Raw genomic sequence first — 14,850 nt, 5'->3', positions numbered from 1 at the left:
CTTGGGAGGTGGGGAGAGAAATAGAAGAGTCAGTAGCGCTGTCGTACCTATGACACTTTTAGCAAATGAAGAGCGCTTGAGGGTGGCCAAGCCCAGATCCCCAATCTTAACAGATCCAGTGGGGCCGGTGATGAAGATGTTGTCACATTTAAGGTCCCGGTGGATGATGGGAGGCGCCCTGGTGTGTAGGAAGTGGAGGCCCTTTAAGATCTGTCGGCACCAGCTCCGCAATACTTTTATCTTCATCACCTTGAAGCGCTTGAGATACCTGAGCACAAAAAGATTAGAGAAGATTACCAGATTGGTAAACCAATCAACCAAAACTATTTCTTTAGGGTAAAAACAAAACCAGTAGCATTCTCTGGTCTGGAGGTCCTGTTATAGAAAAAAAAACTTTTACTCAACCTCTCAATAAAAGGCAAGTCCACATTTACCATCAGAGAGAAATAGTTAACTACATCCAATGATTTTTGTGCTTTAAATGACACTGCATTTTCATCTCAACAACTCGCAGGAAGGCCGGGATAAGTGAGATGACAGCATGTGATGATGGCAGTCTACCGCAGCACTTTCATTAGATTAGCTTGCCCTAATCAAATCTTTTGGAGCCGAGCCATAGCTAGGCTTTATCCTTGTAATCCTCATTACAACAATCTACACAGTTCAGGCAACACAACAGGGGTAGCCGGGTACCTATTATCCCATAATGCACTGGAGGAGATGGGCACAAACCCGCATGGAACAAAAAACATTGACCTTGTACAGTGTTACGCTAACAGCAAAGAAGCAAAATTGACTCTGTCTGAAAATGTGACATCAATTTCAATCTGGTGCAATGCTTCTCTAAGCCAACCAACCTGTTTGTCTGAAAGAAAAAACACACACACACAATGCAAGCCTTAAAAAAACATCTGTTTACAAAGGTGGACGTTACAGGTACGCACACAGAAGTGAAATTTGCTGAATGTCTTGCATTTCCACTACTCGTGCAAAAAAGATTGACACATTTTCCGCATCCACAATATTAACACATTAAAGCGGTTGAATTAACTTTGCTCATCAAGAAAAACATCCATAGGCAGGGTTCAAATATAACTGGTTTTGGAAATGAATGACAAAGCCCTTTTTTATGTAAACATCCATAGTTTGCTTAATAAGAATGCCCTGGAAGCAGCACTTTGCCCAACGGGATATGGCTGGTGAGGTAACACGGTGTTTTGATGGTTCCTGGCAGGTGATTGGCAGGTGGGAAAGGAGCCAAGGGCAAGTCCCGGAGCGATATACTGTACAGAGAGCAACAAAGTGCAAAATTGTCTCATCACTCAACACACCCAATGGCTCCAAGAGGGCCCAATTGCCTGTTCTCCACTTTTTCAATGACATGAAAAGTGCTATTTAAAGTATTCTGTCCTTGGCCATCGACAAAGCGTGAGGTCCAAAACACGTGCACAGAAACGCAAACACCTCAAGTACTGCAAAACTAAACATTATATGCCTTTGCACTTAGAAACATGCATGTATTAGCGTAAACTGTTTGTTGGGTCATGGGGGAGCAACAGTTTGAAGAATCTTGCTGAACAAGTTAAACTGTTCTGTACCTGAAAAATAGCATCAAGTTTAAGCTTGAGAGATGACGGTAACTCTATACCCCACCTTAAGTACTGAGGTTAGTCAATGTAACATAAAAACGCATGTTAAATACGTAAAGCCACTGAAACTTTACTTTTTTACATCAGTAATCAGAGAGAACCCAGCATAAGTAAATAATATTAACTGGTGAAACAATTTTGGTACAAAACACCTATCCTGATGGATTAAACAAAGTCCCACACATTGCTGGCATGCCGATCTAACCCAGATTTATTAACAAACACATCTTATATGACATTTATCTAATAAGATATGTGTGTGTGTGTGTGAACATCCACAGGAGGGGGCTGCTGATCCAGCGTGTGGTCTTCTCACAGTAACTCCAGCATCTGGTTGGTGGGCTGGACCAATACTGCATGTCTCATATGGAGGTGACAAGCCACTCTTCCCATCGATCACTCTGGTACCACTTCTGTCTCAATCGCTCTATTGTGACTTTGTGTTTTGTAACAGATAATCACGCCCCCTGTCTGCTGATGGTAATGGACATGAGGCTGCTGAAAAGCATGTCTGAAAAGAGGGTCTTGTTGTTGCATTTCAATCTGCTGAACACAATATTCACAGCTAATGCTCTGAACTGCACAGACATAAAAGCAAAAAAATACGGGTTGCATTTTACATAACAGACCGGCTACAAATAATACATTCAATAGTTGCTGTCGAGACAACAATACAAATGTGATTTCAAGCATTTTGACAAAATAATTACATGTGTAACACCATGTCAATTGTTTCCAAACTGACCTAGTAACTGACCCATCAAAATCAAGTATTCCAGGATGCCACGTAATGCAAACAACAATGCAATAGAGTACAAGCCTAAGGCCGATATACTCACGTTTTTAGCGTTCCTGATGTCATGAGTTCTGTCACCAGCACGATGCACTTGCGACCTTTGGAAGGCGACTCCCACGAGTCGTAGAAACGCACGATGTTTGGGTGCTGCAGCCCTTTCAACATGCCGGCCTCTTCTTTAAACCTCTGCCGTTCCGATTTAGACAGCTTTCGATCCTGCGAACGAGAATGGAAAACACTTTTAGTCGCCTGCCCTGTGTAAACGAACTGAAATTGATGGAATTTCACAGTGATTTATTGGATTTTAATAGGTGCAACACTGATTAAACTCAGGAGTTAGCGTGGGATAAGCGTTACAAATGTGATTTAAATTAGCCGTAATGACTTCATGTAAAACCACAGTGGCTCATGAGGGAATCGGAGTGGATCCACTCAACTTAAATAATGTAATCCGATTCCAGATTCCTGTCAGAGCTCCGGCAAAGAACACCCATAGACAAAGCAGAAAGGACAGAAGAGGACTCATCTACTTTAAACAGAGTGGTCCCCTTATCCTGTGCTAAATCCTAGTTAAGACCACACACACAAATGCAGCAAAAGAATAGAAAAATCCCCTTGCAACTGGTTCAGCATGACTGGCCATGAAAAACGACACTACATCATCTCCCCCACTGTCTAACCCAGCCAAAAAATTCCTCTGATATTCTACCCTGGGGACGTGACCTGTCCAATCAGAATTTCGTCAGGACGAGAGGGTTGTTGAATTGAACGCACCTCCACGCTCGTGAGGGTATCCAGTGTTAGTTATGCGAGTCAGAGCGCGCCGACGTCATTTCCTCTCCGGCCAGACGGAGCAAGTGTGCAAGTGTTTAAACAGTGTGCACAAGCCTGATCATTAATAACCATTATGATTGCCACAGCATCCGACAGTTATGAAAAACAGGCACTTTTCTGAGGTTTACTTTCTACAGCCCTGCAAACCTGCTATGTGCATCTTATAAAAGCTACGGTTCTGTGTATGTGCACATCTATCGATTCGCAGGCTAACTGCAACTAGATCAGATATCAGTTTCTCTGTCTGGTCACTGATGTGCTGCTGTTCCAGAATGCTGACAGTTGCATTCTATTGCTTCACTAATGCAGTCAATCGTTAATTTTACAAATGCACCAAAAACTGTACTAGCAGCAGGCATCTGCAAACCATTAAGTACCAGTAATCCCAAAGGATAGCAGAGAAGCAGAGAGAGAGAGAGAGAGAGAGAGAGAGAGAGAGAGAGAGAGAGAGAGAGAGAGAGAGAGAGAGAGAGGGGGGCGGGAGGGGGGAGAGAGAGGAGGAGGGGGGGAGGGAGGGAGGAGGGGGGGGGGAGAGGAGAGAGGGAGAAGAGAGGGGAGAGAAGAGGGGGGAGGGAGAGAGAGAGAGTGAGAGAGAGAGAGAGAGAGAGATGGGGAGAGAGAGAGAGAGAGAGAGAGAGAGAGAGAGAGAGAGAGGGGGGGAGAGAGAGAGAGAGGGGGGGAGAGAGAGAGAGAATAAAGAGAGAGTAAATGGTATTGACTGGGATGAGTGCTATGGGAGATGAAAGAAAATGTGATGGGAATACCCTATCAGAGTGAGAAAAACAACATCTAATTTGGATATCTACATCCCAGAATACAAAGGCAGATCAGATTCTCTGATCAGAAGTGTAATATTCAATACAATAATGCTTAAAAATGGAAACGTCAATTAAATTGATCATCTCACTACTTGAGTGCAATAAAGTTACATTGAAGCCGACTTGCTATTGTTCAGGTTTTTAGCTTTAAAATGTTGACAGTTTGTTGGAGCTTTAGCTCATTGTTTAGCGCTCCAGACATGTATGAGCTGTTGGCTCACGGGTCTCAGGTTCGAGCCCGACCCGGGTCATGTCCCGATCCTACACCACTTCTCTCGCCCTCATGCTCCTGTCTGCCTCTACTATCCTATATATACACATTTTATATACATAAACATTTTGACAGTTTAACTTAAATTGCTCAGCAGGATTCTCTTCAAACTGTTGCTTTGCCATGACTGTAACTGACTTGAAATAGAAAACTGCAGAAATAGATTTTAGTTTGCCCACGAAAGAGCACGTACCTGCATTGCATTACTGTATGAATTGCACTGACATTTCAAAAATGTCTGTAAAAAAAATCAACGTCTGATAACTTGGGAGAAAGAAAGATGTCTTCTGCAGCATGCAGGGGATTGCAGCTTTTGATAGCATTTATTTTAGTCTGGGGAAAGAGAAAAAATAAAAAAGCCCATTGATTGCTTACTTTCACATATATCCACAGATAAGGCTCAGATAGAAAAAAGCAAGTCTGAGTGAGTGGGCGAGTGAGAGACAGAAAGGGAAGCGATGCGTTTTACTTTGGCACCTCATGCACACTTGTCTTGGCAAACTGCAGGTGTCACTTTTAGCACTCTGCATCTCAAAATAACAACGCAGGTGCTTGCGCTCTTCTCAAACATGTGATGCACACAATTACAGGTTTGTTTACGAGAGTAAACGCAGGGTAAAAACAACAAAGGTTAAGTTACATAAATCAGCCAAAGTGGATAAGGAAAGCAAATAAACAAACGTAAAAACTCAAAGTAGAGACTCTCTCTCTTTTCTAGTCACGTTAAGTTGGCCGTCATCTGTAAAGAAGGAAGAACATTGTAGGAAGTAGTTTCTTCCACTGTTTTTAAAATGGAAATTCAAGTTAATAATACTACAATCACCAATGAACCACTGAAGGACATTATATTACGCATTACATTTTCCATTTCACTTCATTAAGTTGTTAAAAAGCATTCAACTGTGCTAAGATAACAAGAAAGCTTTTCGCAGTAGCTAATTAACACATCAGAATAATCACTTGATAGTGTTTTCTTAGTAAACTGCAGTGATGGCCGCTGAAACGAGGCGTCAACAATGGATACCAAGTTAATTTTAACATTATTTCTAAAAACAGTTTTAAACCTTTTTTGTGAGGCAACCTGTAATTTTCAGTTTCAAACACAGATGGCGACAGAGAGGCAAACCTAACGAATTTCATTGTTAATTATAATTTTTTTTCTTTATAATTGAAATGCTACCTTAACAGAAGTATCAACTTATTTTGTAAACACAAAAATCTCAAACCTTTGAACGATATTACATGTGGGCGTACAAGAAATTTCCTCTCTCTCCCCCCTCTCTCTCCCCCCCTCTCTCCCCCTCTCTCTCTCTGCTAAGCCAGTCACATGACCTTGTGCAGTTCAGTGAACAATCAGCTGTTTACTCATGTCTACCGCACAAAAAAACTCCAGGTCTACACCTCTGCCCTGGCGTGAGATAAACATGACTGTGATGCTCTCCGTCTGTAAACAGCACAGAAAAACACTGCAGTAATCAGATACAGCAACACAACTTTCTAGAAAAATCACCCCGGCTCCTTTCTGAGAAAATAAGCCTCATGCTAATGCAATAATGGTAATGATACCATGCCAACTCCTGAAATAAAAAAACACAAACATGCTCTGCCCTTGTCCAAGTCTTTTTTACGGAACTGCTTTCCAACTAAACAGTACAGGAGCACAACGCAAAAAGCAAATGGCTTTTGTTAAAACACTGTCAATTCAGGTTTTAGTCGATTACATAACAGACGCCCAAATACCCAGGAATAAGATGAAAAGCAGTTTCGACCATACTGAAAGATGCAGTAACACCAATATTATGATAAAAGTAATTCCAATCGCTGGTTTAATCTGCAAGGCAAGCTGAGAAAGAGTCACCTGTAGCTACCTCTGAATAACAGCACACTAAAACTTGCATTTGTAAAAAGGTAAATAAAACGAATTGGCATGACTCATGTTGCCATTAGGGTATGAAGCAAGCGGCAGATCAAAGCTGACAGAGATAAGAGCTGCTTTCTGCTAGTGTTTGCTTGTACCTTAACAGTTCAGAGATAGACCTAGAGGCTCCCTGAACTATGTAATGGTTAAAACGTCCCACGAGTCGGGCGATACCTGGGTGCAGCGATACTTTATTGAAGTCATCATTGTTATATTTCCAGTAGACTTTGAGAAATGCATATCACCCAATTCATATCAATGCAGAATGATATGAGCCTCAGTGACACCTACAGTTTCATAAAGCTCAATCCCAAAGGGGAAAGTGCAGACAGCTGCCGAGCTCTGGACGTCTACCAGGCTACGTACGGATCTAACGATTCGCATCGGGCCGTGAACGCACCCTGAAAAGCAGGACCAGGCGGTCCTTAATACTGCAAGGGCAACATCCCAAAGTTTACCGAACAAACAGCTGCTTCTCATGTGCAGCTCATCCATCCCTCTATTTCATCCAATACAACAGTCATGCCTTGTTCGTAATAGGCTAACAGCACAGTGAAGACCACATCCTCCGTTGGGCTCGTATTGTAATATGTCACATCTGTCCAATCCTGTGCCAGAAAAGAGAAAAAGAACGAAAGAGGGGAAGAAATTTGGCTTCAGGCCTTGGTTTCTAGGAACACAAATGCATATCTGTGACAGTACTTTTCCACAATAATGGGACCCAAATGGCAGAACCTTGTTCTGGGCCTCTTGTTTAACGGCTGAGCCAAGTGGACTGTAAAGCAAGTATGCGCTTATTAGTTTTGATGCGTGAGTGGCTAACGGTGGTGGAAACCTGGTTCTCCAAACTTCAAAGAACACAAACATATTCTATGATTTTAGCTATGCGAGCTTAATCTCAGACATTGCTAGGTTCAAAATAAGTGTTGAACTTTGTATGAAATACAGTGCATACTTGTATTACATAAAGCTAAAATAAACCTGGTAAATTTCACTTTTTCAAGTCATGCAACAGTTTGCAAGAAAAAAATGTTACTTTACTAGATAGCAAACTAGAGTACGATCTAACGTTCGTTACCACAACAGTAGTGTAAGAACGTACACATTAAGCATGTACAAAAGGAATGCACTGGCCAAGCACTCCTGCGTACTACAAAGTGAACGTTCCCGACCTCAGTCTAGCAATTATGAAGTCAAGCTTTATTATTCACTGCTGTAATTGCAGTACTTCCTGAAGCGAACGTGAAGCTGTCTTAGCAGGCATGCAAAGCACTTAGTGGGAGTTAATGGAAAGACAAAGATTCTGTTCTCAAGGGGGACCTCATTCTCTCTTTGGCGGATTCATATTTCACAAACACAGGCGCCAGTCAACCGCTGATACTAAAAATACCGTTCACCCTTCCCTTGCTCATTCATAGGCGGTTTGGGCATCTAGGAGACATCAAATATTTAAAAAGTCTTAAAATGTGCACTCGCACATACTCGTCAAAAAAAAGGAATCGTAGCAAAACACTTAAAAATCTGGCTCCATTATGGACAACTAATCAGCTTACAGTAGCTGGTGGTATGTGCTGATAAGTATACAAGCGGCCCGGCTGATGGACATACTCGGTCACATGACTGCTTGAAAGCCTCCATTCCATTTGCCTGCAGCACTTAGCAATGGCCATGACAAGAGTTTACTACATCAGAACAAATATGACCACATCCTTCTGGAAGAAACGTCTTGCCTTTGTTTGCTTGTTGCTTTAATAAAGTAGAAAACAAGCATGGAGCCTTCTGGCCTTTCATGAGAGCCGAACGGAGGGTTGCAGGCTGATCATGGGTTTAAAGCAACCCCACAGTTCCACAGATTAACAGTATAGCCAAAAGACTTCTCTCATGACTGCTGAAATCTCGCAAAGCATTGTAAACATCATAAGACATTCATTTGACGTGAACAGCCTGACCCTGAATCAATGTAATGCCCTCTTTCCATTGTCAATGTTCAGAGACATTTCAAGAGCCGTTTAAGCCACGATCACAGTTTCCAGCAATTAAAAAAATAAGATACAGCAAGAAAAAACAAGTGTCAGATGGCTGAAGGCAAATACAGGATTCTTTTTTTGCTATTTGTTTTCAGCAAGTTCACACTCTACTTAGAAAAACGAATGACCGAGGTTGATATTCTCGAAAATGTTTACCGAGTCTCTTACTCCAGTCACATGAAACCTGGGTCACCGGTTCAAATTTCCCAACCGTGCACAGCTCATGCCTGCTCATTAAGCAAAGATAACCGTTTAGGACGCCCCCGTGCCTTCCCTAACATTAGTTATCCCAAATGTGTTTTAGTAAATGTGCTTGCTCCTTACCGCTACATTGAGAACCGTAGGGTGATTTAAACTACTAACCATTTTCTTGGTGCCAACTATAGTTAAATAGGTAAAAGACATCTGACATAAAGCGGAGTGTGGCGTGCAAGGATTTCTTTGCTGCTGATAAGTTCCTATGGAGAACTTTGATAGAGCCGCAAAATGATAGAGGAAATGAGAAAGGAAATGTGCACCAGTCAGGCGTCTGCTTTGAATATGGGTGAACAGTTGTTCCTCACATAACATAAAGAATAAGATCTAAATAATAAGATCTAAAGCAGGCATATACTGTTAGACTCAAATTAGTTAACGTTAGGGCTGTGCAAAAAAAAAGTTTTTAAATCATGTCACATATATACGGCCAAAAGTAAGTGGAAGCGAGCATGGCGAAAAATATAAGAACGCTTGGAGCTCTCCGAGCTGATGTGTGGGTGTGTTTTGGTTTTCAAAATAAGTCATGGAGTAATGAGTTATATCAAATAATGCTGGTTGTAGGCTTCGCAAGTCATGACACAAGTCACTTGGCTACTGCAGTGCATTAGACAAAAAGTTTATTAAGAAAAGTAACAATGACATTTATTGTGCTTTCACGGATGTGACACCAGCGCATTTACAGCACGGATGAAGCAGAGGTTTTATACTGTCCATGTTCAGTGTTTTAACTGTAATGCACCACAACAGCCAAGTGACTTGTGTGAGCCACCTTATTCCACACTTGAGGGGCGCGACCCACAGTTTGAGAAGCCAAACCTCTGATCTAAAGGTCCATGCATCACACATCATGGCCACTCTGCAGAGGTAAGGGATGTTTTTACACTTATCCTTACAGAAAACCCCCGCTGGTGCACAGCATGTTGTATTTCTAGCTCTACTTTTCACATTTTCTATTTAAAGTATTGCAATATATCACAAATGTGTATCGTATCGAAATACATAACAATATATTGTATCGTGACCCATCTATCGTGATATGTATCATATCGGGGTCTTTGAATTTAGGGTCATGACACTAGCCAATGATCAAAAGTGTAACCTTTCATCAGGATAACTGACAGTTATCTAACAAATAAACAGACCACTTATACTTGAAACATCATGGTTCTCACAAAACAGATTATAACGGGTGCACTGCTTACAGCAAGCAATTTGCATTTTAACAGTAATAGTCTCAAATGTTCTTGCAAGTCCTAGTGAAGCCGTTCAGCTTGGTTTATGGTAATTTTCAATATATACAGATCAATCAGATAACTGATAAAGAATCTATACATTAACTAAATGTAACTTTCTATTATTTAATACATGATAGCTCTCGCTAAAAAAAGTATTAATAACCATGATCATTGTTCCCAGCAGGTAATTTGCATTCTGACAGTAATTGTAGTGCTTTCGTGGCTATAATGATCATATTTTAAATATTAAAAGAGATCAAATTAGAGGTATAATCTTTGTAATCTTTATAAATTTGCATTCACCCATGTACCACATGCATTCTGTGACATGGGTTTTGCAGGGTCTGAATAAACTTATGTAATCTGCTTTCAAAATGCATGAAATAAAACCTGAATTATGAACATAACTAAATATTATTCATAAGTAATTATGTCGATACTAATAAAAACGGCATTTAAATCAACATTAAAACATTGTCTAAAATATTAAAATTTTATAAATATTAAAAAGGAAAACTTCACTACAACTACAAATACAACTATACAAATACTAAAAATGAACCAACTAGTCAGATGATTTGCCATGGCTTTAACACAATTAACCAGTTTAACCGTTTCCATTTTCCAAAGGCATTTGCATCAAACCTTAAGAGGTTTCCAACTCAACCTCGCCTGCATTGTCATTTGTCAGTGATATAATTTCCCTCCATACTATTATTCAAATTAGGCCAAAAAACCATGAAGTGCATGAAGTATTTAATTGGCAGAGCGATGATAATCCAAAAGTGTAAGAGCCAAACACAACACCTTGGCCTCATATAGAGCTATAAATAAACCAAGAACAATACAATAGCAATAAAAGAATGCAACAAGAAAAGAAAGACAGATTGAGAACAGAAGAGACGGTGCAAGCTAAAATAAGGCCCCTTCATGGTCTCGCTTTGAACCAGATTCATGTGTCCTCGATCACTGTGTGGCCAGCTATGTGGGTCAGAGCGACAAGGAACATCTTCAGCACATCTCTCTGCCTGTCACGGGCTCTGGGCTGTGAGGTCAGGAGGTGATGAGCTCTCGGACAGAGTGGAGCACACAGCAAGCCAGTGTCAACCAGAGACAGGCACCATTGTCCTTCAGGCAGACCAGACATTTGCTGAAGACCTGCATGCAGTTGCGCATAACAACGGTCCTCGTTGGTTTCTGGATTTTCTCCACCCCGTTCCCCATGCCTCAATCCATCTTCCTTTGAAACGAAATGAGGCTTTAGGCAGGGGTGCGTGGAGTGAAAGGGAATGCAGTTTGGAGTGACAGTGGAAATTTTCCTGAGGTTTGTACGTTAAAATGTTTGCAGTGACGCCGCTAATAAATTGAAGCTGGGGGCGGATGATGCCAGAAACTTGCTAAGAAAGCCTTTAAAACTGCTTTGACAAACTACAAAACTGTATGCAAATTAGGATGAATGGAGAAAAGCTTTCCAGTGGTATTTCGATGCTTTGTAGTCCAAGATATTAGGTCATACCTTGGCATCTCAAAGAAAATTAGTAAAATATCACAAATGAGAGATTTCCAGAACTTTTGAAATCCCATAATCCCATGATCACCGGGGGAATGCGATGGCTTATCTGTGTATTGAACTCTAGCCTCTCTGATCCATGACAAAGCCCTTTTAATCAATATAATGTTTTTTTATTTATCACAAACAATCCCCTTGTGAGACAATGGTGCTCTTGTTTTGCTATGCAACAAATCACCTTAAGTGTTAAAGTTTAAGAATGACATTTACTAAATGTTCTCAGACAGTTCTTACCGGCATGTTGTAGGGCCATTGCTCAAGATTACAAATCCCTTTTCGGAAATATGCAATCTAGAGTAAACCAAGGCTAGACAGGCTAAAACATTACATTACATAGTAAAGCCAATTGTTCAACTGTGTAGCAAAGCACTATCACATCTATCTTCAAAATCTCAAAATGCTGGATGGTCCATATGGGCAAGGTCAGAGATCTGCACTCCAAAAATGGCAACACCAGTTACTTATGACCACCCCATGACGGCTGTTAATAAACAATTCTCACAAGGATCTCCACTAGCGGTTTAATTTTCAACATTCATGAATCTTCATCTGTTCTCTAAACTTTGTTCCAATTTAACCCCTTCATGGAACCTAGCAGAACCTAAAAACCTAAAAGAACCTAGCAGAACCGGTTGCAGAGGGTCAGATTAGGGCTGTGTCATATATATATATATATATCACGATTCATGCTAATTATACATGTCTAAATCGATTCTGAAATCGGTTCTGTGTTTTATGCACAGCTCTTTCGTGTACTACGGCTCTTTGATCAGTAGGAAGTACTGCTCGATCTAAAATCACTACGAAATTGAGTCGTTTATAACGTGCATTTGAAAAAGCAACACTCGTCTATCATCATTACTATAAATCAACTTTATTATCATGAAAATACCTGAAAGGTTTGAAGAACAGAGATAGAATATGACCACAGGCATTTCCTGGAACTAATAGTTCTTCTTCTGTTTCCCATATTTGGAGTTTCTACGCAAGAGCGCCCTCTGGCTTTCGGATGTGGCGGCATTTAACCGTAAGTCATTGAGAAACTGATAGCATAAGAATCGTACGATATATCGCCCAGCCCTGGGTCAGATACCATTCCACACTTTGTCAGCATACTTTACCATTAATAATAATAATAATATGTCAGGCTCTTTCCCTACAGAGACAAAATGTAAGATATATCTAGGCCCACTCACAATTAAAGCCGCAGTAACATCTAAAACGTCTATAGAGCTTGTCATAATCCACATCAACCTTTGTGGAGACGTAAAAGAATAAAGCAGGTCTTTTGTACTTTGCTCTGTACACCTCCGCACTCTTAAAAGCCTCTTTACAGCGCAGCACATGCGCCCCCTCAATTATACAGGGATTAGCTCATTGCATGATGGGAAAAAAATGCTTCTGTGCTTTAGCGTCCTGAGTGCTTTAAACACTGCAGCATTCGAGTATTTAACCCATTTAAAAGAGAGCTAAAATAAGGTTTTGAGACACAAAGAAAGTGTGCACATCAAACTAGAAAGTTACAACTTTGTTAGCCAACAAATAAGGAAATAAAGCAAAAATGTAACATATGATGAAGCGAGGCAACACCCTAATATTTGCACAGTCTCTGACTCATAAGACCATTGGCTGAAATCCTATAAGCAACAGCAGGTCCAAATTTTAGTTCGGAGCGCCGTGACACACTGCTGTTACGATGTGACTATGGTTAAACAATTCCACATGAGAATTCCTCACTAACAAATGGATTTTTCTGCAGCACACTAACCTACTTTTCACACTAGCCCTTGATCCATGGGGGGTTACGGCAACCCAAATAAATTTAGCAGATTGCTCCATGGCAAACAGAAGAGCTGAGCAAATAAACTGGGAATCTTAATGCAAGACATTTTGGCCTCACCCGGTGACAGCCACTATGCAAGAGCTTATTATGTACATAAGGGCTGTACCGACAGTCAAAAAATACTGGCAATTACTCATCTCTCAACCTCGTTCTTTTCACATCATGTTCCATTGTTAAAGGCAGATCATTTACCAATGACACACGGTGGCGTTTAAATGGCCCTTAAATAAAATATTGCAAACTTAGCATGCACAACTCACTATGAAGATAAAAACCATAGTGTCAAAAGTGATATCTAACTCTAGCCAAAACGGTCTGGAATGCCATAAAGCTGTTAGGAATCCTAATGTTAGGAATATGGTCTACAATAGGATGCGTTATCAAGATCTTACACACAGAAGGCTGAAGCAAGTCACAGAAAAGACAAACAAAACTCCTTAAATAGTCCTAAGGTCCTTAATCCAAACCACTGCAAACTCAAGAAGTTAACCACAAAGACAACAAACCAGACCAGTAGAGAACACTCCAGCTCCAGCATGGAGTAAAGAAACATTTTGGTTGACTTTGCATTAAAAAGGGATTTAAATGAGAGGCAGAGATCACAGAGAAATCAAAAGGAGGCCATGAGAGTGGAAATGGGAGTCACATAGAAGAGGCCAACCCAAGAGCAACCAGCCATTCAGAACAATGACACAATAACAAGTCACCGCAGAGGAAATGACACGTCAGTCCATCTTTCATTGACAAAAGGGAATGAGGCACGATTGACATTTTGTGACATTTACGATTCAAGCATGGACATAAACCTTCAAATTATTGGGTAACTTTACAATACATCAAAGTTAATAACTGCATTTTTTTCTAACAGGTGACCTACTATAAACATGACTTATGCTTTGAGTGATCCCTCATGACATCACAGAAAGCCGTTCAATTCTCAGAGAAAAAACGACCTGCAACACATACTAATTTATGACAGCAACATTTATGAATAGCATTGCACGATCGTAAAACTTGGGTGTGAATTCTGAGGGCTGAGTCAGGAGGAATGCATATGATCTCGGGTCCATACATCACACAGACCCGGTTTCTGCTGGAATCTACATTTGTCTACATCCATAACAGATGGCACCTCAGTTAACTTTTCCCTAGTCAGTGTTGTGGCGTAATTCATGTAAGACAAGAAGGACATGAAAGCAGCCAACAGTTATGTTGGGGGACACCATGTTGGGCATTAATCTATCCGGAATGAACAGAAGACGACACCTGTTGGGCAACAATCATATACAAAAGGGCCAAGTCAGCACCATTCTGTGGCTTCCCATGATGCTTTGAAATAAGCAATATAAGCAAGAGACGATGCCTCGTGTCCTTCTGTTACCAGCTAATGAAGACATTCCAGCTCATAAGAAGAACCTCAATGAGTTTAAAATAAAAACTGTCTGTTGTCTCCAAATAATGGCTGATAATCACAGCATGATCTCGTCTCAATATCACCGATCGTCGCTGTCACCTCAACATGAACTTTTTTTACTGTGGGAAGGGGGCGGACGAAGTTAATAAGACATGTGGCGGGGAACTTTATGGGGAGCGGGCTATTTGTCGATATGAGGGAAAAAAGACAAGTACAG

At 40.8% G+C, this 14,850-nt stretch overlaps 1 protein-coding gene across 13 annotated transcripts in view; it reads right to left on the bottom strand.

Annotated features, from left to right (window-relative positions):
* wnk1b (WNK lysine deficient protein kinase 1b) overlaps nucleotides 1-14,850 on the bottom strand; it is a 62,297-nt gene that overhangs the window by 31,979 nt on the left and 15,468 nt on the right. For all 13 annotated transcript variants that reach the window (XM_057324733.1, XM_057324735.1, XM_057324737.1 and 10 more), the window contains exons 3-4: nucleotides 2,489-2,661; nucleotides 48-268 (exon numbers count right to left, since the gene is read on the bottom strand). In XM_057324733.1, the coding sequence (XP_057180716.1) occupies nucleotides 48-268; nucleotides 2,489-2,661 (394 nt within the window). The remainder of the gene's footprint in view (nucleotides 1-47; nucleotides 269-2,488; nucleotides 2,662-14,850) is intronic.

Source organism: Triplophysa rosa, linkage group LG24 (genome assembly GCF_024868665.1).
Source record: "Triplophysa rosa linkage group LG24, Trosa_1v2, whole genome shotgun sequence".
Lineage (NCBI taxonomy): Eukaryota > Metazoa > Chordata > Actinopteri > Cypriniformes > Nemacheilidae > Triplophysa > Triplophysa rosa.
The sequence above is the reverse complement of the archived record's forward strand: the minus strand, read 5'-3'. Positions and strand labels throughout refer to the sequence as shown.